This window comes from Acipenser ruthenus, chromosome 27, assembly GCF_902713425.1.
Source record: "Acipenser ruthenus chromosome 27, fAciRut3.2 maternal haplotype, whole genome shotgun sequence".
In the NCBI taxonomy this organism is placed as follows: domain Eukaryota; kingdom Metazoa; phylum Chordata; class Actinopteri; order Acipenseriformes; family Acipenseridae; genus Acipenser; species Acipenser ruthenus.
Genome location: NC_081215.1, coordinates 14,924,206 through 14,950,458, shown reverse-complemented (window position 1 = coordinate 14,950,458; position 26,253 = coordinate 14,924,206). Strand labels below are relative to the sequence as shown.

General features: G+C 40.8%; 1 protein-coding gene across 1 annotated transcript; it reads left to right on the top strand.

Annotated features, from left to right (window-relative positions):
• The first annotated feature begins 2,777 nt into the window (after positions 1 to 2,777).
• Positions 2,778 to 26,253, top strand: LOC117432372 (catalase-like). Its single transcript, XM_034054220.3, has 13 exons — positions 2,778 to 3,013; positions 5,478 to 5,649; positions 6,301 to 6,411; positions 8,087 to 8,217; positions 10,786 to 10,890; positions 11,483 to 11,608; positions 12,249 to 12,440; positions 13,048 to 13,200; positions 21,052 to 21,190; positions 21,736 to 21,866; positions 21,980 to 22,087; positions 23,611 to 23,694; positions 25,117 to 26,253. The coding sequence occupies exons 1-13, from the start codon at positions 2,948 to 2,950 to the stop codon at positions 25,177 to 25,179; spliced, it is 1,581 nt and encodes a 526-aa protein (XP_033910111.3). The 5' UTR covers positions 2,778 to 2,947; the 3' UTR covers positions 25,180 to 26,253.

Genomic DNA, 26,253 nt, shown 5'->3' with positions numbered 1-26,253 from the left:
CCTCCCTCCTAGACATCGCAGCCATGGTAATCAACTACCTGGCTACTAGTCCCCAGTGACCGAGGGACAGCCGCACCAGTCTCTAGTGTTAGACTTGCTGCTCCCGCCTCAACCGCCAGAGGGAGACTACATGCTGCTCCCACCTCCACCACCAGAGGAGCTGAAGCTACCTCCCGAGGGTCAACTACGTACTGTATATTAAATGTCATATTTCAAATGTACCACAAGCCATCGTGTCACAGGATAATAACACCTGCACATGTCTGGCTGATTCTCTCGAACAAAAAACGACTAATATTTCAACTGCCTTGTCTAATTTAGCATCTTTATTACTAACCTCACAACAAGCCAGAGTATATCAATCTGTGAATTCTGCAAATCGCATCTCCGGGCCTGTACTCCCAGCCACTACTTGAATTTCTTATGTTCTTATGTTCGTTATCCACCTGCGTGCATCCAGCAGGCTCCCGCAGTTCACCAGCCTTCCACTGGTTTTACTCTCAGCTCTGCTGTTCCTCTGCCTCCCCCCGATAACATGCTTATCTTCAATTAAAAGCCTGTCTCTCTTTCTCTGCACCATCAAATACTTTCAGGTGCAGATATGAATTTAGTCTCTTTGCTTATCATTAAGTTATGTTTTCTTGTACTTCCTGGGTCATTTCACTGTCTTCTTTCCTGTCATTAACCAATCAGCTTCTTCCCCTATTGACTGACATGCTTTCAGCCAGCAACATGCTTTGACCTAGAAGACACTGCTGGGTGAAATGACTCAGGGAGTACAAATGCAAACAGATAACACAAGAATAAGGCATATTATTATTATTATTATTATTATTATTATTATTATTATTATTTATTTCTTAGCAGACGCCCTTGTAAGCAAATACATTTCAAGTGTTACAGTACAAGTAATAATACAATAAGAGCAAGATAAATACAATGACTTTGGTTCAAGCAAGTACAAGTGTGACAAAATACAATTCAATAATACAGCAGATAATAGTGACAGAAACTGAGTAGTATCAGAAATCATGTTTTCAAATTAAAATACATGTGTGTTATAATGTGAGAATTATGTAGCTAATAGAAGTGCAAAGTGGCTAAGATTTATGTAATTATTTTAAACCCTGGGATTAGAGTGGTTGCTCTGTTGGACTGTCTCCATGGCGACAATGTCCCTTTGGTACAATGGTGACCAGTATTGGACACAGCAGTCAATGTCTGGTCTCACTATACAACCTCATTATGACCTTTGATTTGTACTCTACACTTTTTGGCTTATACCCAAGCTTTCTGTTTGCCTTTATGATTGCTTCCAAGCACTGTGATTGCTGTCTAGATGGTAAGACATCAGTTCTCATAGCATTGCTACCCTAACATATTTTAATGGAAAGTTACTTACTTCTAGACACATTTGGACTTATCATTATGCATTTAAGATCTTGACCATAACATCACATTCAGCATTGTCCCAGACAGACAGACAGTGACACTGTACAGACAGGCAGATAGGAGCTCATATTACCAAACATGGAGTGCAGCCCTTTAAAAAAGTGATCTGCAGATTAATTTTCAAATGATTGCTTGTGTTTCTAGTCTGTCCTGGTCTGAGCTGGTGGTTTGCTGCTATCGAGATAGACATGCTGGTTCAAAACACTCAGGTGGGGGACACTGCTGCTGTACCCTTGAGCAAAGTACTTTACCTAGATTGCTCCAGTAAAAACCCAACTGTATAATGAGTAATTGTATGTAAAAATAATGTGATATCTTGTAACAATTGTAAGTCAACCTGGAACAGGGTGTCTGCTAAGAAATAAATAATAATAATAAAAATAATAATAATAATAATAATAATAATAATAATAATAACTTGCATCTCCTTATTAAAGTTCCCCACAATAAAAGCACAGCAAAGTGTAATAAAGCATAGTTATTATTATTATTTTGTTTATTTAGCAGACGCCTTTATCCAAGGTGACTTACAGAGACTAGGGTGTGTGAACTATGCATCAGCTGCAGAGTCACTTACAACTACGTCTCACCTGAAAGACAGAGCACAAGGAGGTTAAGTGACTTGCTCAGGGATTTGAACCGGGGACCTCCTGGTCACATGCCTGTTTCTTTAACCACTGGACCACAGCCAATAAAGCATAGTTAAAGTATAGATAAGCATTGTAAAGCACAGAGAGGTATGATAAAGCATATTCAAAATACATGGTAAACTATGGTAAATGCATAGTATAACCATAGGAAAAAATGAGGAAAACTGCAATATTATTGTGCTAATTTATTGTGGTGTTTACTGCTGGATTTTTAGAGCATTTTACAGCACCAGTGAATCCACTGGTATTGAATTAACTACTTCTTTTTGGCATAACCACAAATAGGTGGTCTATGTAATCCAGGGTGATTCATACCATAGCTCTAACAGTCCCGCTGTAGTTTATCCCTCCACCTTTGTGAAGCTTGGTTAAAAAGCTGGTAAAGGTGGTTAAAAAACAGTGTGTGTGCACTTTTTGTACCTGGTGTTACAGCCAAATAGAATCCTAAACGTGTATTACATCATTTCAGAAGATTGATTTTATGTGGGCTGGAACAAAAGCCAAACAAAATCTACTCTACTTAGACAAACTGCGCTATCATCGTCTGTTTACTCTGTACTGCCGCAATACCTGTCAAATAGCTGCCAGTCCAATTTTATCAAAACAATCACTGGTGAAAAGACACAGCGGCTTTATAGAATTGCACGGCGCTACACCAAGAGGCGCGATGCCTGGATGTGACTGATGTTTACAGCCAATAGGAGTCTAGGGGCGTTAGGCTGGGCGGCGGTTGTTTGCAAAAGACGTTTCTGTGCTAAAGTTCAGAAGGACAAGAACCAGGGCAGCGCAGGGGAAAGAGAAGTAGTACTGAAATATACATATTATTTAAAAACTTCATTAGTAGAATGGCGGGAAACCGAGACAAAGCATCCGACCAGATGAAAATGTGGAAGGAGAACAGGGGAGCGCAGGTACGCTGTTAAACACACTGTATGGAGGGGAGAGCCTGGGGCGCCAGAAAGATAGGTTTGCTCTTTTAAAGACGGTGTAGGCCAGCGGTAAAATGCAAGAAACTCCGGTGATGGAATGATTAGAAAAGGGGTTAAATACGACTTTGTAAATCGAAATGCTGATTAAGCATTCTGTTTTGTTAATTTCTGCAAACACACAATAAGTAACGCGACTGTAATTATCCACTTGTGGTGCACCTTGGAATATCTGCCGTCATTTTAATAAAATTGTTATATTTCTTCTTGGTAAAGTGCTGAATTGACCGGTTTTCTTGTTTGAATGTGCTGGCCTATGACGAGTGCACTGTACTCCTGGTCACTCTCATTAGCAAGAACTACTTTCTTACTCGATAGGGTGTTCATTTAAAAACACATTCGGAGCCATTTAACTTCAAGGGATTTCTTCTACGTTTTAATGTCATTCCTGTTTATATGTGCAGTCTGTAGCTTGTCTGTTGTTGCTGTTGTCGAGTTTTGTGGTGAAGCATATCTGTGTAGCTCAGACTTCAGTGCACAAAGCACCCTCACAATCAGCGCTGAGCCATTATACACATAGTGTAGTTAGGCCTGTTTTATTTGTAACCCTTCATAACCAGAATGCGCGTCTCTTAAGCTTGAACAGGGCTATTGCAGGAATTCACAACAGGGTTAAACACGTCAGTTTTAAAATATATATATATATATATATATATATATATATATATATATATATATTAACCTGACAGCTGTATGTTAAATGAACTGAACCATTCCCAACACAGCTCGTTTCTAATGTGCTGTAACTGTAAAAACCTTAGAGCCCTATAGAGCCATGTTGTATAACCCCAATGTAGTACCATGTAATTTTTGTCTTGTTTGGTAGTACAGCAAGTACTGTCGGGAATTGCAACAAATACCATTACTGGTCAAGCTTGTTTTAGATTCTGCTATGCAGGGTTAAGAATAAATCGATAGTTTTACTGTAAACTTCCAAAGGTGCAAAGTATAAACTGAAATATTCTATAGGATCTGTCAAGAAGCCTTGGTATTGTACCCATGATGTAACTGTCTTATAGATGAACTGTAGTATTCCATAGAAAGGCATGTGGGATCACTGTAGCGAGGCCTTGTGTGTTAGTGTCATACAGCTTTACACAATGAAATATCATGGTCCTGGTGATCTAGTTTCTAATGATACACAAGAGCAGGATTTGTATTCACAGCAGTACTTGGGGATGTTACTGACTTTCTTGTTACCTACTTGGTACTGGCTTCCAGCGAAAAGTTTGCAGAGTTGAATTTTTTTGTGGTTCATTGCCTCTGATGAGCCTCTGCTGGCTGTCTTTCTACTTGGAGCAAAATAAAAAAATCCTCTTCGAAGCACAGTGTTGAAGTATGCTTTTGTTGAAGCACAGTGTGAAAGTGTGAGGCGTGGAAGCACAGTGTGGAAGTGTGAGGTGTGGAAGCACAGTGTGGAAGTGTGAGGCGTGGAAGCACAGTGTGGAAGTGTGTGGCGTGGAAGCACAGTGTGGAAGTGTGAGGCGTGGAAGCACAGTGTGGAAGTGTGAGGCGTGGAAGCACAGTGTGGAAGTGTGTGGCGTGGAAGCACAGTGTGGAAGTGTGTGGCGTGGAAGCACAGTGTGGAAGTGTGTGGCGTGGAAGCACAGTGTGGAAGTGTGAGGCGTGGAAGCACAGTGTGGAAGTGTGAGGCGTGGAAGCACAGTGTGGAAGTGTGAGGCGTGGAAGCACAGTGTGGAAGTGTGTGGCGTGGAAGCACAGTGTGGAAGTGTGTGGCGTGGAAGCACAGTGTGGAAGTGTGTGGCGTGGAAGCACAGTGTGGAAGTGTGAGGCGTGGAAGCACAGTGTGGAAGTGTGAGGCGTGGAAGCACAGTGTGGAAGTGTGTGGCGTGGAAGCACAGTGTGGAAGTGTGTGGCGTGGAAGCACAGTGTGGAAGTGTGTGGCGTGGAAGCACAGTGTGGAAGTGTGAGGCGTGGAAGCACAGTGTGGAAGTGTGAGGCGTGGAAGTGTGTGGTGTTGAAGTATGCAGTACATCTCCAGAAGCATGTTGCATTCAGCCTGGTTTGCTGACTCAAGCGTTTCAGAGAGACTTGATTTTAACTTTGCCTAGCAGTCCACACTGTTGTATAAGATGCATATTTATCCAGGGCAAAGGTATCAGGAGCTGGCTGTTTTGTGCAGTTAATGCAGTCTACAGGAAAGCTGTTCCAAGATCAGCCTGATTATTATATTTTTTTCAGTTGCAATGTATCAATTTCCAATATATGCACATACTGTTCCTTGTAAAAAGTAAAACCTGCGTACATTCATGAATTAACAGTCCAGTCGTTTTGCCTGCCTATTTCTCTGCAACTGGCACACAAAAGAAAATGCTTTTACTAAGCAGACCCAGTGAGTTTGATGGGGTGCCTGCCCTTTGTTTTCCAGAGAGCGGACACGCTGAGCACTGGTGCAGGCGTTCCCGTGGGGGACAAGCTGAACTCGCTGACGGCCGGGCCGCGGGGCCCCCTGCTGGTCCAGGACGTGGTGTTCACGGACGAGATGGCCCATTTTGATCGGGAGCGCATCCCAGAGAGAGTGGTGCACGCTAAGGGGGCAGGTGGGTAGAGTGCAGGCAGGTTCCAGTCCTCCTGAATTAATAATCTGGAACAAAAAAAACATTTGCAATGTGTAAAAATGCCAAGTTATCAGAAGTGCCCAGCCATTTAAAGTAGAGATACCCAAAACACAAGCCAAGTTTCAAGAAACCACTGGGGCAACCTTGGCCAGCACCAAGCAAATAGGCACAACTGTCAAAGTGGTGGGGGTCAAGGTTGCCCCAATTGTTTCTATTAACTTGGCTGGTGTTTTTCATGCAAGTTTGATCCGTTTCTATTGTGCCTGTATAAGTATAATAGCCAAAGCATCTGAATGCAAAGTTATAATATTAGCTCTAATAAATATATATATATACATGCGCGCGCGCGCACACACACACACACACACACAGAGTAGTTTTCAGAAGTATTCACCCCCTACTAATAATGTCACATTTTGTTGAATTACAAATAATGTATGCACAGTTTTTCAAACGAACTTTGGGTTCAGTAACACACAAGGGATGTGTGTTACTGACATGCTTGTTTACTGCACCGTTAGTAATTTGTCGAGCGTTGAGGAGAGCAGTCTAAATGTTTCCTCTTGCACAGGCCCTGAGGTTCCAGCAATAGTGTGAAGGAGCGGTGCAATGATCTTTCTGTCTCATCCGCAGGAGCGTTTGGATACTTCGAGGTGACCCATGACATCACCAAGTACACCAAAGCCAAGATATTCGAGCACGTTGGGAAGAGGACACCCACTGCAGTGAGGTTCTCCACCGTGGGTAAGGAGAGCACGGTCACACGTTTATTAATGTGCTTGCAGCTAACAGAATACTTTTGTTCCCGGACATAGAAGTGGAATGTGGTTTCAGAAGAAACATAATATCACAAAGGTGTTTTTTGCATTTTAAAACGTCCGGTACTTTACTAATTAAAATAGTTCTCAGGTTGCTTTCCTGGACAGAAAATGTGTTACACTCACACTTCATTTTCACCTCCGTAGTTTAGGGTCAAGCATCTTTCTGACAGCAAATCATGTAATGACCATGTTTTTAAACCAAAACTACTTTTAAAACTACATATCTGATACCTATATGGTGAATTGATGTGCGTGAATTATTTTGTTAGCAAAAATCACTTTTAAGACATGGGGCATAGGGGGTTATATCGTTAGATTTAATATCCATTCCTAGCTTGTATTGAGAATGTCAGGGCTGTTTTTCCCAGTGCCACAGATAGTTGATTTGCATCTCCTTGTTTCTCAGTTTAACTCAATTTGAGTATCAAAAACTATAGCTTTCTTTTTTTTCAAAAGAAAGGCATTCATGACATCTGTAATATAGAAGAAACCCATTTTTTTATAATCTTGTTTGAGTTGCCCCAGTTCCCTTATCAAGTGAACCCAGCACATGTTTTTCATTTCTGCTCTGATGGCACTAACAGAGTTGCTGAAGCCCCTGTCTATAACTAACGTGGTGTACGCCCAGTTCTGTTATGGTAATATTCAAAACTTGAAAATCTGTCCCGTGCAACTGCCTATGTGACTGCTGTGGTTTATTCAGCTTGCTCACTGTCAATTCAACATGTGGGTTATTTTGTGTGTTGATTGCCATCTTTCACAATAGCTTCTTACAACATCTGAAAAACGTTGTAAGAAGCAAGATCTAGGGCATGGTTTTCAACCTTTTTTATTTAACTGTACCCTTTCTGTCTGGAAGTTTCAGCTCAAGAACCCCTTTACAATTTTTACTCTACTGAATGGTATCACAGTTGCAATCAAAGGCAGAATAACCTTAATTATCAAACTAAATAAAAACCAAAATATATGTAAAAATAACAACCGACATGTGAAATGTCCCCTTGTACCGGACAGAGCGATCTTTAGCAGAAGTGTTTCCGATGTTGGATGCAGCCGGTGTCTCTTTTGTTGAAGACGTTTTAAAGAAATTGTGTCGCTTTATGTGTTCAATCATTTACCAGATGGACGCAAACTAAACCGGCTGCCAGGTTCTTAATGCATAGGTAGTGCGTCAATAAGGCAAACGTTTGCTGTATTTTATACGTGATAAATATGTATAATTACACTGTTCTTTCAGAAATGGACATTTTCCTGGTGAACTACATAGTACCCCAGGGGGAACGTGTACGTGGTTAGGACATTCCTTCATCCACATTGTCCATAGTTCCAGAATCTAAGGGTATTAACACTGGGTCTATCACTGCTCTTCCTGGTTCTAGTAGCTGATTGATCTCAGAACTCTCAAGTTCAAGTATCCCAATAATTCAGCAACAACAACATGGCTAGTGTTGAAGGCAGGTGATAATGATACTGAGCTTTCATTTTGTATTTACAGCAATGCATGTGTTGATGAAAATGCCCCATGATGTTAGGAAGTCCCTGACCTAGTATTTTGTTGTTTTTGTATCGGCGTGTCTGATTCCTCTGTGTTCCCACAGCTGGAGAGGCTGGCTCTGCAGACACTGTGCGGGATCCTCGCGGCTTTGCAATGAAGTTCTACACAGAAGAAGGGAACTGGGACCTCACTGGGAACAACACCCCTATCTTCTTCATCCGCGACCCCTTACTGGTGAGCAAAGTGTTGGGCTTGTTCTTAAAGCTCTGCACAGGGAACAATGAGAGGCCTTTGTTGCTGATCATGAACCCCTGGCAGGCGATCTGGCGTACCGGTGCCACACTGCGTAGATCTGGAGAACCACTTATCCAGTTGTCGTGAAATTTCGTATTAACATTATTTAAGTTATTGAGAACTCTAGGGATATAGGGGGCATCTGTCTGTCCCTTCGTCTGTCTGTCTGGATATCCCATACAGACGGATGTTACGTTTTTGCATACTGTCCGCAGAACCACAAGGTGACACGGCTGAGAGAATTTTTCCTCTGTCATCCTGTCTGGTGACAGTGTTAATTTCTTGGCACACGGTACAGTAGTCGCTCAGTAACAAGGTGTAAACAGGTGTAGGAGCGTTTACTAAGGTGCCTTTGTTAAATACATAATCAAAATTCATAAGATAAATAATCTAAATTTAATTTTTTTCCTTAGGACTAGTACCACAATTGTTAGTTTCTAACCCTGAATACATCACAGATTAATAAAGTATAAATTCCATGCAGTGGGCTCTGAATTGTCAGTCTCTGACCTACATGTTAATCAAACAAACTTGTGTAAATAGTGCTGTAGTGAACCTGCGGTTACTGTACTTTTCACTGTGGTACACTGTTTACTGATCTCACGGATTCACAGAGTACAGCGATTAGATTGAGGATGAAAGGCCACCCACTGACCTTCAGTTCTCCTGAGCTGTTGTAGGGAATCACTGTGTGAGGTAGAATTGGAAATTCTATATTGGGGAGAATATCGGGTAATATACTGCAATTGGGCACACTTAAAATAGCTAAAATAAAAAGTGCTCCCTGTGTGAATGTGTTTACTGTGTTGTTCCATAGTTTAGAATGTCTGCTTCCAAAAACCGGACTTGGTTAGCTCTTAGTTGTGTGTACTTTAGCCGTCTCAGTGCCACGTTGTTTATCTGACTGTATTAATGGGACAGACTACATGCTTTGACTTTGGGTTTTATAGTTGGTACACACAGTTATATTCTATGACTTTCTAATAAAGTTCCATTGCAGGTGCTGTCCAATGAGTATTAACTGTTTCAGTGCCACATTGTTTTAACCTCTGACCACATTCATGATACAAAACGCTCGCTTTAGGTGTCGACAGTCTGTGTTCTATGATTACACTGGCACATTGTATTAACCTCTGTATAGCTCTTTTTCACATTACTTCATGTTCACATACCTCTTCATATATGCTACCGGGGATGCTTTGTTTTCTTCACAGGAACTCTCATTTCTAGTTCAAGCATAATATAAAAGATGTGTCTCCCTTTTTAAAATGGTTTTTTTTTTTTTTTTTTTTTTTTTTTTTTGTAATTAAGTTTTTATTGAAAATTTATATACAAAGTGAACAGAAAGACACTGGAAAAATTTCCCCCACCCCACCCTCTCCCGCCCCTCCCACCCCCTCGTTACATGGGTTGACGACAAATAAATGAGCAGTGCATACTGATTACAACAATAGTAACTTCTTAATTGCAGTTGCCGAGTCTCTCCACATCAGCAGAGTGGAAGCTTTAGCTCCGTTGACTCTGGCTGAGGACATCTCCAAAAAAATAATGTCTAAAAACACCTGTAGCCAGTGCCGCAAGGAGAGTTGATGAGGAGGGAGCCAGTGCTGCACAATCATTTTTTTTGCAGCAGTCATACTTGCCAGCCACAGTCTATGTTCATTCTCGGAGAGAGGAAATTTAGAAACATCACCCAGGAGAAGAAAGGCAGGGTCCAGTGTGAAGCACCTCCCCATAATGGCAGAAATGGAATCGACTACCTGCCCCCAAAAAAGCTGAACATCTGGGCAATCCCATAGTATATGCATCAGAGTGCCTGGTACTCCTAGGTTGCACAAAGTACAACAAGGATGAGGGGCTAGCCCCATCAAATGCCTTTTACGAGGGGTCAAATAAGTTCTGTGGCATATTTTAAAGTGAATAAATTGGTGAGTTGGATTCTTAGACGCTCCAAAGACACTACCCCACACCGCATCCCAGTCTATAGTCCCTCCCCATTGCGCTATATCCCTCTCCCATAGTTTTGAACAAGAGAGGGGGGCAGGGGAGTGCGCGGTGAGATGCTTATATATATATGGGAGACTAAGCCCTTAGGTGCTGCCCCCAGGACCCAATCCACTACTGGGTGACGGATTAAGTTGGAGCCCCAGGGAACCCCATATGTTTTTAAGCAGATCTCAGTCTAAAATAAAAAAAACAAAGAGGTGCTAGGGATACTATAGCGAGAAACTAGGTCCTGGAACTCTAGGATAGACTCCTGACCGGCTACATCGTTCAACGCGTTTATACCCCTCCGGGCCCAGGAGTCCAAGGAAAGGGATTTACCACCAGATAAAATATTAACATTCCCTTTTTAAAATGTTTTTAAATGTTTCCCATTTTTGTATATGAAGCTTACATTTTCAGCATGTGCAAAGTAACACTACTTAAATGAGTATGGAGCAGTGCCCCATTTAAATGTGTCCCCCAGGCCTGCTGTAGGTGTGTCACTGTCATATTTCTCCACAGTTCCCTTCCTTTGTCCACTCTCAGAAGAGGAACCCGCAGACCCACCTGAAGGACCCAGACATGGTGTGGGATTTCTGGAGCCTGCGGCCAGAGTCCCTGCATCAGGTATTGTCATTTTCCATTTCAGTTCCCTGCTAACAAAGAAACAGTGGAGACGCCCATAGGTATGTGACACTAATGCAAGTTTGATTAAACTTGCAAAAGGACATCCTGAACAAGTTATTGGGAGTAAACTTCATACATGCATTGCACCTTGTATTTTTACATTTTTTTTTTGAACTGCTTGTGCAGTTGTGTTTATTTAAGTTTTCAGTATTTCGTTTATTATTGCAAGTATCCCCCCCAAAAATAGGTCGTTTTTAAAAGTGCTTTAACCCAAGTTAATCTACTCCTCAACTCTACTGCCAGCAATACATTTTATTTGAAACCACTTTTATTCTTTTTTTAAATGTATTTATATATTGTTATACATGGTGTATGATATTTAAGCTTTTACACTTCTAAAATATATAAAATTGCATTATATCTTACCAAAATATTATAATACATAATATTCCATACCATTGCTTTAAGTGGGAGAAAACGATTTATATATTTCATGCCATTTTCTTGTAAGTTTGAATTTGACCCTGATTTTGAACACTCCGTTCTCGGATACAGAGCAGCACTATAGTTTGTTTCTCCTCTCCCCATGCAGGTCACCTTCCTGTTCAGCGACCGTGGAATTCCAGATGGACACCGACACATGAATGGCTATGGTTCCCACACCTTCAAGCTGGTCAATAATGCAGGGCAGGCCGTCTACTGCAAATTCCACTTCAAGGTATACATGTGGGGTGCATTCTAGGTATTGGATGGGTAGGAAATGTATGAATTTGCCATGTGAAATCAGCAGAAGTTGTGCAAGGGCAACTATTTGAATTCCCTAATGCCAACAAAATTGAACTGCTGGGGGTCCCTGAGTTGCTCCCCTGGTAAGGGCATGGCTGTGTGGTGTGCAAGGGTGAGTCATAAGCTGTCGATCCTTGCTAGGAGTTCCAGAGAGATCGCTGCGTCGGCTGTGGTGCTCCCGCGGGTTAAGGAGGCAAAACCGTCCGGGACTGTTTCTCCTCATACAGCCAACTGTATGCTCTCCAGAGGCTGGTAACTCACCGATATCAGCTCTCGATTTCCTGGGTGTAAAGAGGCAATTGGCTTGGGTTTGGAGGATGTCCACTGACCTGCAGTTTTCCTGAGCTGTTGTTGGGAATTGCTGCGGTGAAGGAACTTAATTTGACATTCTAAATTTGGGTAAAATAATTGGGTAATAAAGAATACAAATAAGTTACTACGATTTCATTCAGGTAAGTTGTTTGTTTGTTTGTTTGTTTGTACCACAAAATGTCCTTGCCGTTGTGCTTTGCATCAGAATAAGACCCCAGATTGAATCGTCGTTGAATGCAGCACTAATGTGTTGGTTTCAGACTGACCAGGGCATTAAGAACATCCCAGTGGATGAGGCCAGCCACTTGTCCTCCACAAACCCTGACTACGGCATCCAGGACCTGTACAACGCCATCGCCAACGGCAATTACCCCTCCTGGAGCGTCTTCATCCAGGTCATGACCTTCGAGCAGGCAGAGCAGTTCCGCTGGAACCCCTTCGACCTGACCAAGGTACAGACACTGGAGCAGCACTGCTACTGGCTATCTACTGGTATGCTAATGACAGGGGACCCATTTCTGAGTTTTCTGTATAAGTGATTCTGTCAGTATGAGAAGGGTGCCCAGTCAATAACACTGGTAAAGTTAACGTAAGATTTTTGTAACCTGGGACTTTCAATCTGTCACTTAATGTATGTTGTGATGACATCTCAAAGAAGAAATTTAATTTCATTTATACATGATGAATTTTCACAACCATAATAGTTACACAGTTGTGAATTGTATTGAGGGCAGAATACCAAGATGATCCTCCAGCACCTGTGCAGTCATGGATTTGGAAGTTTCAAACTAATCCCACTCTCTTTCAATTCCCCATATGCTGCTTGCTACTTTTCCTTGAGTTTCTTTTTTGTTTAATGTGAAATTGATAGAGGGTTTAGTCCTACACTTTCTGAATGTGTTAGTTTGTTTTAATGAGAGTTGACTGTACATCATTATCGTGTCACCAGGAACATGATGATGCCCCCTTGCCCTTTCGTGTTTTCAAACTTTGTCCTGCTGTGGTAACCTCCCAGTCTCTCCGTTTGGACTCTGAAACCTTTCCTGGTTGCTTCCTCAGGTTTGGTCTCATAAAGATTTCCCTCTGATCCCTGTGGGGAAACTCGTGCTGAACCGAAACCCTGTCAACTACTTTGCAGAAGTGGAGCAGCTGGCATTCGACCCCAGCAACATGCCCCCTGGCATTGAGCCCAGCCCTGACAAGATGCTGCAGGTAAGTGATGCAGCCTTGCCTTGACGACTGTTTCACACCTGGCGATGTGAATCCCAATGCTCACCGATCAGAACTTGTAGTACACAGGAGAGGTGCATTTCTGATAGAATTGTGAAGTGCTGGCATACCCGATGGCCTGAACCACAGAAGATTTTAAAATATTTTTTATATTTCGGAATCTTGGTCCAAAATCCTTTTTAGTGCTTTTTAGAGTGAAGGGTTGGAATGATTCCGCCTCCCTGTGCAGAGGATTGGTTGATTTGACTGGTATTTATTTCATGCATTACTTCAGGATGCTGCTTAAATGGCAGCCTGTGAATCAGTCGAAGGTGTTAAACCCAGTGTTACTCTTACCTTTGTACAGGGAGGCACAGCTGCTGTTTCCATTCTAAATTCCCTTTGGAGCAAACTTTGCCCCAATATAACTTGGCTCCTTTTGCAGATATCACATGTTTTTTAGGGCTGGTCGTCATCTTCTATCTTGGATGTTTCTGTACATGTGGAATATTTATGGACAGATAGAATTGTATGGTTCTATTTTGTTCTTAAAAATAAGAAGTCGGTCGTCTTCAGGTAACTTCAATCAAAAGAGTTTATTCAGGAGTAAAGTAAAACAGGAACAAAGCATCTCAAGTGTGATACACACACCAAACACAAGGTACCTGCAGATGGTATTCTGAGCTGCCCTGGCACAGAGATGGTATTCTGAGCTGCCCTGGCACAGAGATGGTATTCTGAGCTGCCCTGGCACAGAGATGGTATTCTGAGCTGCCCTGGCACAGAGATGGTATTCTGAGCTGCCCTGGCACAGAGATGGTATTCTGAGCTGCCCTGGCACAGAGATGGTATTCTGAGCTGCCCTGGCACAGAGATGGTATGTCTGAGCTGCCCTGGCACAGAGATGGTATTCTGAGCTGCCCTGGCACAGAGATGGTATTCTGAGCTGCCCTGGCACAGAGATGGTATTCTGAGCTGCCCTGGCACAGAGATGGTATTCTGAGCTGCCCTGGCACAGAGATGGTATTCTGAGCTGCCCTGGCACAGAGATGGTATTCTGAGCTGCCCTGGCACAGAGATGGTATTCTGAGCTGCCCTGGCACAGAGATGGTATTTCTGAGCTCCCCAGGGCTGCAGGTGGATTTGCGGGTCTCCCCAGGTGGTATTCAAGAGCGAGCAAGCCCTGAAACAATAATTGCAGACATTATACTTATTTTATTTTTTTATATATATATAGAGAGAGAGAGAGAGAGAGAGAAAATTATAAATAAAAATATTACAAAGTTACAAGATAAGACATTTCGACAGGGAATAAGATATTCAAACCATCAGTGCTCACAATTTTCCTATGAACTAAGTCATGTGCCTAGCAGCCATTAATATCACAAGGTATTATTGCTAATTTATTCTACGCATTAATATTAAATAATGGTAGCTAACTTGCTAGTTTTCTGGTAATTCAAATAAAAAATACAATTCTATAAAATAAGTGTATATATACATATACATATATATATATATATATATATATATATATATATATATATATATATATATATATATATACAGTACCAGTCAAAAGTTTGAGTACACTTGCTGGAAACTAGGTTTTTTTCTCATAATTGGCAATGTTTTACGTTGTATACGTTTCTGTAAATACTTGAAAATGAAAACACAAGTTACAATATACAAAACAAAACATAAGGAGTATCAAAGCAATGTTCAAGAAAATTGAAAATTGTCTCTAAATCTTGGATTCCTCAAATTGATGGTCTTGGCCACAGCAGTTACAGACACTTGCAAAGTTCTTGCGATTTTTATCTTAAAGATTGACCTTCATTTCTTAAAGTAATTACAGTCTTTTTTCTTTGCTTAACTGAGCGTATTTTGCCAATTTCTGCTCCCTTACATTCAGGAATGACAACCTTGTGCCTATGCTACCTATATTTATAGTAAGCATTGACCCTCACCTGTTAACAATAATTGGTGACAAAAGGTTAATTAGGTAACATGCTAGTTAACTCGGAGAACATCTAACAAAGACACTTTTATACTTAGGCCAGTGTTCTAACACCATGTTATACACATTTCAGACTTTTAACTGACTGGGCTTCAGACTGAAATTCCCTTGCTTTGGGTGACCATTTCATTGAAATTGACAAGATTTACATTTTCATTTAAAAATAAAATTCTTGAATGAAATTCACTTATGATTATCAGCTTATATAAGTACACGTATCATATAATGAAATATTAAGTGTTTATAGACAACTTTATACAGTTAAAAGCATAGATAATCATGAAAAACCTAGTTTCAAGCAGATGTACTCAAACTTTTGACTGGTACTGTGTGTGTGTGTATATATATATAAATTATACAGTGCCTTGCAAAAGTATTCAGACCCCTGACCAAGTCTCTCATATTACTGAATTACAAATGGTACATTGAAATTTCATTCTGTTTGATATTTTATTTTAAAACACTGAAACTCAAAATCAATTATTGTCAGGTGACATTGGTTTTATGTTGGGAAATATTTTTAAGAAAAATAAAAAACTGAAATATCTTGCTTGCATAAGTATTCAACCCCACACATTATTTGGTAGAGCCACCTTTCGCTGCAATAACAGCTTTAAGTCTTTTGGGGTAAGTACGTACCAGCTTTGCACACAGTGTCGGAGTGATTTTGGCCCTTTCTTGGCAGATTTGCTCCAGGTTGTTCAGGTTGGTTGGACGACGCTTGTGGACCGCAATTTTCAAATAGTGCCACAGATTCTCAATGGGATTGAGATCAGGACTTTGACTGGGCCACTGTAGGACATTCACCTTTTTGTTTTTGAACCGCTCCAATGTTGCTTTGGCCTTGTGCTTGGTATTATTGTCCTGCTGAAAGGTAAATTTCCTCCCAAGCTTCAGTTTTTTAGCGGACTGAAGCAGGTTCTCTTGCAGTATTTCCCTGTATTTTGCTCCATCCATTCTTCCTTCAATTTTAACAAGATGCCCAGTCCCTGCTGATGAGGAGCATCCCCACAGCATGATGCTACCACCACCATACTTCACCTTCGGGATGGTGTGTCTTGAGGCATGGGCAGTGTTAGGTTTGCGCCACACATAGCGCTTTGAGTTTTGGCCAAAAAGCTCTATCTTGGTCTCATCTGACCACAAAACCTTTTCCCACATTGCAGCTGGGTCACTCTCATGCTTTCTGGCAAACTCCAGACGTGCTTTCAGATGGTACTTTTTGAGGTAATGGCTTCTTTCTTGCCACCCTCCCATACAGGCCAGTGTTATGCAGAGCTCTTGATATGGTTGACTGGTGCACCATTACTCCACTCCCAGCCACTGAACTCTGTAGCTCCTTCAAAGTGATTGTTGGCCTCTCTGTGGCTTCTCTCAAGTCTCCTCATTATTGTTTCTCAAGTTTGAGCGCTGAGTTTTGAGGGACGGCCTTTTCTTGGCAGTGCCTGGGTGGTGTGATGCAGCTTCCACTTCCTGATTATTGATCCAACTGTGCTCACTGGGATATCCAAACACTTGGATATTATTTTGTACCCTTTCCCTAATCTATGCATTTGTATTACTTTATCTCTAACTTCTGTAGAATGCTCTTTGGTCTTCATTTTCCTTCAGATTCACAGCCTGACCAATGATCCTTCAACAGTGGGGTTTTTATCCAGAAAACGTGACAGCAACTTTAATGGTTCACAGGTGGAGGCCAATGGTAAGGTAATTGTGTCCTCGTTAGGGCAATTTCTTTCATCGGTGTAAACTGGGAGCTTCCACAGCACAGGGGTTGAATACTTATGCAAGCAAGATATTTGTTTTTTATTTTTCTTAAAAATATTTCCCAACATAAAACCAATGTCACCTTACAATAATTGATTTTGAGTTTCAGTGTTTTAAAATAAAATATCAAACAGAATGAAATTTCAATGTACCATTTGTAATTCAGTAATATGAGAGAATTGATCAGGGGTCTGAATACTTTTGCAAGGCACTGTATGTGTGTGTATATATGTGTGTGTATGTGTGTGTGTATATATATATATATATATATATCAGTACCAGTCAAAAGTTTGAGTACACCTGCTTGAAACCAGGTTTTTCATGATTATCTATGCTTTTAACTGTATAAACTTGTCTATAAACACTTAATATTTCATTATATGATACGTGTACTTGTATAAGATGATAATCATAAGTGAATTACATTCAAAAATTTTATTTTTAAATGCAAGTGTAAATCTTGTCAATTTCAATGAAATGGTCACCCAAAGCAAGGGAATTTCAGTCTGAAGCCCAAGTCAGTTAAAATTCTGAAATGTGTGTAACACGGTGTTAAAACACTGGCCTAAGTATAAAAGTGTCTTTGTTAGATGTTCTCCGAGTTAACTAGCATGTTACCTAATTAACCTTTTGCCACCAATTATTGTTAACAGGTGAGGGTCAATGCTTACTATAAATATAGGTAGCATAGGCACAAGTTTGTCATTCCTGAATGTAAGGGAGCAGAAAATGGCAAAATACGCTCAGTTAAGCAAAGAAAAAAGACAAATGAAGAAATGAAGGTCAATCTTTAAGACAAAATTGCAAGAACTTTGCAAGTGTCTAACTGCTGTGGCCAAGACCATCAAACGATTTGAAGAAAGTGGCACGAGGACCAAACAAGGTCAGGCAGGCCAAGGGTGACCTCAGAATCAGAGAACAAGTTCATTCGAGTCACAAGTCTGCGAAACCGGCGATTAACTGCCCCTGAAACACAAGCTCAGCTAAATGCTACTAGAAGTACAGATGTTTCAACATCAACTGTTCAGAGGAGATATATAAAATCATTTTTTTACTTTTAAAACTAAGTAAAAAGCCCAGCTGTGTAATTAACTTTGCTTACATTTCAACAAAATATGTACCAACAGAAGGTTGTTGTTTTTTTTTTTGGTAACAGCTTTTTTAAAACAATTCACTCCTGTAAATCGTTGTTTTGAACCTTGAGAGTCCATCATAGTCTTTTGTTTGTGAGGCAGAATGTTTATTGGGATTCACTAAGTAATTGTATCAGAAAACTAATTTTACAGAATCGGCATCCTTCTGCTCTTCATATGAAGAAACGAATCCTTGCATCTGTAGCGCTGCTATCTTGGTGTCTACGCCACAGGTTTTTGTGGTCTCTTTGTCACTGCCACTGTCATCATCACAGTTACTGTTGTCCAATTTGGCGCTAAATGCTATATGTCCTAGACTGACGCATTCGTCATTGTGTGTGTGGACCACGGGCATTAAGTCTACTTTGACAGTATTCAGAGATCCTAATCTTCAAACTCTTTTACTTGTCAAACAGCCGCATAGACAGGTTTGGTTGCACTCTCGTCAAACACGTCTTGTTACATGGTCATCTTATAATTAAAGAAAGTGATTCACTCCATATTTCAATTTGAATAAGGAGTTATTGTCTATTAAAACATTGCTGCAAAAAATAAAGCGCGTTTTGACACCAACTGTGTCTTCATTGGTGTCAAAACGCGTCGTTTCCTTCTGGATAGAACCTCAGTTTGAAGAATTTGTTTAAAATTAGGTGTGCACGAATGACGATGTATAATTTTATATATATATATATATATATATATATATATATATATATATATATATATTTAATGGGCAGCTGGCTCTTTGAGCTATATATATATATATATATATATATATATATATATATATATATATATATATACAGTACTGTGCAAAAGTTTTAGGCAGGTGTGAAAAAATGCTGTAAAGTAAGAATGTTTTCAAAAATAGACATGTTAATAGATTATATTTATCAATTAACTAAATGCAAAGTGAGTGAACAGAAGAAAAATCTAAATCAAATCCATATTTGGTGTGACCACCCTTTGCCTTCAAAACAGCATCAATTCTTCTAGGTACACTTGCACAAAGTCAGGGATTTTGTAGGCATATAGTCAGGTGTATGATTAAACAATTATACCAAACGGGTGCTAATGATCATCAATTCAATATGTTGATTGAAACACAATCATTAACTGAAACAGAAACAGCTGTGTAGGAGGAATAAAACTGGGTGAGGAACAGCCAAACTCAGCTAACAAGGTGAGGTTGCTGAAGACAGTTCACTGTCAAGTCATACACCATGGCAAGACTGAGCACAGCAACAAGACACAAGGTAGTTATACTGCATCAGCAAGGTCTCTCCCAGGCAGAAATTTCAAGGCAGACAGGGGTTTCCAGATGTGCTGTCCAAGCTCTTTTGAAGAAGCACAAACGGGCAACGTTGAGGACCATAGACGCAGTGGTCAGCCAAGGAAACTTACTGCAGCAGATGAAAGACACATCATGCTTACTTCCCTTCGCAATCGGAAGATGTCCAGCAGTGCCATCAGCTCGGAATTGGCAGAAAACAGTGGGACCCTGGTACACCCATCTACTGTCCGGAGAAGTCTGGTCAGAAGTGGCCTTCATGGAAGACTTACGGCCAAACAGCCATACCTCCGACGTGGAAACAAGGCCAAGCGACTCAACTATGCACGAAAACACAGGAATTGGGGTGCAGAAAAATGGCAGCAGGTGCTCTGGACTGATGAATCAAAATTTGAAATATTTGCCTGTAGCAGAAGGCAGTTTGTTCGCCGAAGGGCTGGAGAGCGGTACACGAATGAGTGTCTGCAGGCAACAGTGAAGCATGGTGGAGGTTCCTTGCAAGTTTGGGGCTGCATTTCTGCAAATGGAGTTGGGGATTTGGTCAGAATTAATGGTCTCCTCAATGCTGAGAAGTACAGGCAGATACTTATCTATCATGCAATACCATCAGGGAGGCATCTGATTGGCCTCAAATTTATTCTGCAGCATGACAACGACCCCAAACATACAGCGAAAGTCATTAAGAACTATCTTCAGCGTAAAGAAGAACAAGGAGTCCTGGAAGTGATGGTATGGCCCCCACAGAGCCCTGATCTCAACATCATCGAGTCGGTCTGGGATTACATGAAGAGAGAGAAGCAACTGAGGCTGCCTAAATCCACAGAAGAACTGTGGTTAGTTCTCCAAGATGTTTGGGCCAACCTACCTGCCGAGTTCCTTCAAAAACTGTGTGCAAGTGTACCTAGAAGAATTGATGCTGTTTTGAAGGCAAAGGGTGGTCACACCAAATATTGATTTGATGTAGATTTTTCTTCTGTTCACTCACTTTGCATTTTGTTAATTGATAAATATAAACTATTAACATGTCTATTTTTGAAAGCATTCTTACTTTACAGCATTTTTTCACACCTGCCTAAAACTTTTGCACAGTACTGTGTGTAGTACTGTGTGTAATTCTATATATATATATATATATATAGCAAACTAAGAACGATATTTTGCTTATTTATATTAAATTTTGTTTATTTATATATGTACGTCAATGTATGGATATTTGATGCATATATGTAACATATAAAACGGTTACATTGCATATATTTATAATATAGTGAAAATATGTTTTCTTTTTGTATGGGTGTCAATGCTTCAGTTTAGTTTACTACTATTAAACGTTAAGCCATTCACTAAACATCTGAATTAAACTCAGGTGACACTAAATCCACCCAGTGTGTTAGGCACTTGCTTTGTTACATGAACCAGTTTATTTTAGCACGCTCTTTATTGCTTTCTTCATAAGAGTCTTGTTTTCATAACATGGAGTTCAATAACAGTTTCTGAATGTTAGTTTTACTGTGTAGTTTGGTCCCTAGATTGACTGAAGTGTATAAAATACAGATTTGTTTGGTGCAGGTAGAGCCCTCTTCATATGTATACAGGGTTAGTGGTGGTTTTTCAAGTCTTGTAATTTTTTCCTGCTTTTCCAGGGACGCTTGTTCTCATACCCGGACACTCATAGACACCGCCTGGGAGCCAATTACCTGCAAATCCCTGTGAACTGCCCCTATAAGACTCGAGTGGCAAACTACCAGAGAGACGGGCCCATGTGCATGTTCGATAACCAGGGTAAGCGCGACTGTGGCTTATTGGGACGGGATTCATTTCTGTTGAAGGTGTGATAACCAAGGCTTTAAAATACAGACTGGCAATGTTCTTTGCTTGTTGTTTATTTTTTAATTCTGTTTTGTGCAGATTTTTAAATGCAGTGCCATGATGTAGATGGTACCTATTCAGTTCTATGCCATTGGAGTGAGACTGACCTAATTTAATAGGACACTGTACATGGTAAACACCATAACCTCTTTGATTTTGCATCTGTCTTCACCAAGCGATTTATGAGAACCCTCTGTGTGTGTGTGTGTGTGTGTGTGTGTGTGTGTGTGTGTGTGCGCGCACTGGTTTAAATTCAAGTCAGTGCGGATCTGCAGGAATTCCTAATGATTCCTGAAAATGTTGGCACGTTACGTTTACAAAGCAAAAATGTTCAACATTGCACCTTGCCAAGGATCCCAAGGTGTACGTAACCAATGAAATAAGCTGTGCATCCTGAACAACTGGAAACATACTAAACAGTCCTTGTGATTCTCTTGTATCATGTTCTCCTGTTCCAGGCGGAGCCCCCAATTACTACCCCAACAGCTTCAGCGCCCCGGATACACAGCCGCAGTTCCTGGAGACCAAGTTCAGGGTGTCTGCCGACGTGGCTCGCTTTAACAGCTCCGACGATGACAATGTGACCCAGGTAACGAGAAGCCACCATGTTTCAAATGCATTCTTTCAGCTGTGTTGTGTGATTCTGCCAATCATGTTGGAAGTTAGTGAAAGTAATCGTCTACCTGCTGTTCCTCTGCACAGGTGCGCACTTTCTACACACAGGTTCTGAACGAAGAAGAGCGCCAGCGTCTGTGTGAGAACATCGCCGGCCACCTCAAGGAGGCTCAGCTTTTCATCCAGAAACGTGCAGTAAGTGAACACGACTGACTGCATTCAAACATTAAACAGGATGTGGAGTCAGTCTGGAGACCTGACATAACTGTTACAGAACACCCTGTGGCCTTTACAAGATACGCATTATGCTACCTTTGCTGTGTCCAGTGTTGTCCATATCGCAGTGTTATGTTTTTAAACATTTTGCTGACTCCTCTTGAACCTTTTGGGTCACAAATCAACTGGGTAACACATTTCTCAACATTTATTTGGGAGGGTTTGCCAGTAGAAAGATAATTTCTCTTCTAAAGATCACAGTGCATCCACACCATGCCTCTCCTGCAGTAATGCTGGTTTTGTGTTGCAACAGTACAACATTTATTTCAATCGGAGCATTGTTGCCAGGGGGAGCATCAACTGAATTCTCTTCCTCCGGGCGGATGTTCTTGAGAGTTGAAAAAAGTAATTTCCTAATATACCTGTGATGTGTGAATAAAATCTGGAAACTATCAGGAATATGTTGAGAAATATATAGCTGCTATGTGGACAAAACGGGATACAGAAATGGTAAAGGGGTTCTTGCAAACACTGCAGGGGGTTCTGGAACGCTTTAATGCAGTGTGTCTTTAGTGTTAGTTTCCATATATACTTGGTTGATATTCATCACTCATTCACATTGTTTCAAGAGAAAACAGGATACAGGTACAAGAGGGTTTTTTTTTATTTCTTTTGAGGGGGGGGGGGGGGCTTGCATTTTGGGGTACGTGGGGGGTAAACCTAAAATATGTTTAATTTAAACTTCTAAAATGGAGCATAGCCAAATTCACCGTGTTACAAAAAAATCATCAAACTTCAAAAAGTTTGCACATCGAGCTACAAACAATGTATAGTAACTGCCAGACAGTTCTGCTGCTGTTTTATTTGTGTGGTCTAAAATCAGGCACAGATCAAAGTTTTTTTTTTTTTGTGTCAGCAACAGTACATTAGAAATGGGAATTGTACAGACATTATTATTAATTTTATTTCTTAGCAGACAGGGTGACTTGGAGTAGCGGTTAGGGCTCTGGACTCATGACCGGAGGGTTGTGGGTTAAATCCCAGGTGAGGGACACTGCTGCTGTACCCTTGAGCAAGGTACTTTCCCTAGATTGCTCCAGTAAAAACCCAACTGTACAAATGGTTAATTGTATGTAAAAATAATGTGATATCTTGTAACAATTGTAAGTCGCCCTGGATAAGGGCGTCTAAGAAATAAATAATAATAATATCACATTATATTTACATACAATTACCCATTTATACAGTTGGGTTTTTACTGGAGCAATCTAGGTGAAGTACCTTGCTCAAGGGTACAGCAGCAGTGTCCCCCACCTGGGATTGAACCCACGACCTTCCGGTCCAGAGCCCTAACCACTACTCCACATGTTATATTGGTGCTGTACGGTTGCAGATTGGATTGTAGAGAAAAGATGAAAGCGGCAGGCATTTTCTGCTCTTCGTTTGAAAGTGGGTTGGGTAGCAGCAGTTGGCTTATATCGAAACTGGGTTGTGTGTTTCAGGTGAAGAACTTCATGGATGTTCATCCAGACTATGGGAGCTGCATCCAGGCCCTGCTGGACAAATACAACACACAGGCTGGGGAGGTAATGAACACCAGCACATACAACACACACTCTGGGGGGGGGGGGGGTAATGAACACAGAGCTCCATTTAAACTTCAGTCCCTTAATTTTCTCTTGGATTCACTATGAGAAACCCTGCACCACATGTACCCTAACACTAAAATACACTTAATATAAATCATTACCTCCTAAAACTGAGGTGTGGCCCCTCAAAATTCCGTTTCACATACACTTTTTTATTTTGTTTTTTTGTGATATGGTTAAATTGTTTAGTCTTGATTTATTTATTGGACAGATCTGTAATTGTATTATCAACGCAAATAGAGTTTCCTACAGTCATTGAAGCTATAAAGGAACAATGCCACTCCAACCAAGATGCTTTGTACCCTCTCTCAACTGTAGACAACTGATCTGTCTGTACAGACATGCTTAAGTGCTGTGTACGTAGACTGGGCATCACAGGTATTTGTCATTGTCCAAACTTTAGACTTACATTATGAAGCAGAAAGCATATAGCACAGTGACTAAACTATGGCTCCCTATTACAACTTAATAGTGAGGGAGCACTGCATTCATTTATGTAAGGGTACTGGCATTGCTGTGATGTGTTGCAGGGTAATAACTGAAATCACGAGTCGGTAAAGCCCAAGAGGTCAAGTGCATTATTTGCACAGCAATGACGTTCTCTTCTCTTACAACTTTTTAATGTTAGTTATGTATATACTGCTGCCTGAAATAATCATTGTAGTTCATGAAAGAGGTAACTTTTGACAAGGGCTCGAGCATACCGCCGAAGCATTTAATTAGTAAGCAGTTTTAGAACAGGTGTCATTAATTAGGGTTGTCTTTTCTGTTATTGAGTTATAACATAACAGCAACCTTCATAGAAAACCATGGGAGAGAAGTGTGGTTGCTGTGTAGGACAGTCCTAATACAAATGCTTCAGATCACTGTAAGGGCAGTCCTAATACAAATGTTTCAGATCACTGTATGGACAGTCCTAGTACAAATGCTTCAGATCAGTGTAAGGGCAGTGCTAATACAAGTGGTTCAGATCATTGTAAGGGCAGTCCTAATACAAATGCTTCAGATCATTGTAAGGGCAGTCCTAATGCAAATGCTTCAGATCACTGTATGGACAGTCCTAGTACAAATGGTTCAGATCATTGTAAGGGCAGTCCTAGTACAAATGCTTCAGATCACTGTAAGGGCAGTCCTAATACAAATGTTTCAGATCACTGTATGGACAGTCCTAGTACAAATGTTTCAGATCACTGTATGGACAGTCCTAGTACAAATGCTTTAGATCAGTGTAAGGGCAGTGCTAATACAAATGCTTCAGATCATTGTAAGGGCAGTCCTAATGCAAATGCTTCAGATCACTGTAAGGGCAGTGCTAATACAAGTGGTTCAGATCATTGTAAGTTCTTGTGTTTTCTCCAGAATGTGATCCGGACCTACGCCCCCACCGCTGCGTCCCTGACTGCACGTGAATCCAAGATGTGAGCTAGATGCCTTTGTCCTGTCCCCTTGTCACCGTGGGACAAGAAAACAATAATTAACGCTGTTAATTCTGGAAACTTCACTACTAATTCTTGCCTTGGTATTGATATAAGCTACACAGCCAGCATAGTATTAGACAAAGAAGATGATTTCATAAGTTCCATAAAGGATTGTGTGCTACGTTTTGTAGCGATCTCAAAAATTCCATAAAGGATTGTGTGTTACGTTCTGTAGAGAGGTCATAAATTCCATAAAGGATTGTGTGCTACGTTCTGTAGAGAGGTCATAAATTCCATAAAGGATTGGGTGCTACGTTCTGTAGAGAGGTCATAAATTCCATAAAGGATTGGGTGCTACGTTCTGTAGAGAGGTCATAAATTCCATAAAGGATTGGGTGCTACGTTCTGTAGAGAGGTCATAAATTCCATAAAGGATTGGGTGCTACGTTCTGTAGAAAGGTCATAAATTCCATAAAGGATTGTGTGCTGTTCCGTAGCAATCTCATAAATTCCATAAAGGATTGTGTGCTGTTCAGTAATTCGCTAGAACAGACCTCTGGTACCATCTGTGGAGCGAGTGTTTTGCACTATAGCTTTTCAAATGGTAGGCAGGGATGACCGGCTCCAGCCTAATTCATTTGCCTGCTGTGGGGTATACAACGTTTTTGTTTTTTCAACCACCCGCAGCACTGATACTGTCCAAAAAACACGATCTGTCTAAAGCAGGCTGAATCACTTGTTAGCCAGGAACTGTGATTGTAACTGTGCCTATACCACTTCAGGGATCCTAGATGTCTGTTTAAGGTTGACTAAAATGGGAAAAAAATCTGCAGTAGCTTTGTGGAATTTTACTGTGTGTCTGAATAGCATGTTGAACCCAGTCACAAAGGTTTTAATCTAAACTAAACTGAATGACTTGTTTTACTTCAAATGTATGGATTAAAGTTGGCTGTGTCTTTTGAAAACTGAGCTATGTTTCTTAAAGCAAAATAAATAACAATGTAGGTGCATTTTGATGAAACTCTGCTTGTGTATTTCCTTCAATAAGCTAAAATAAACGAATATATAGTAATGTGAA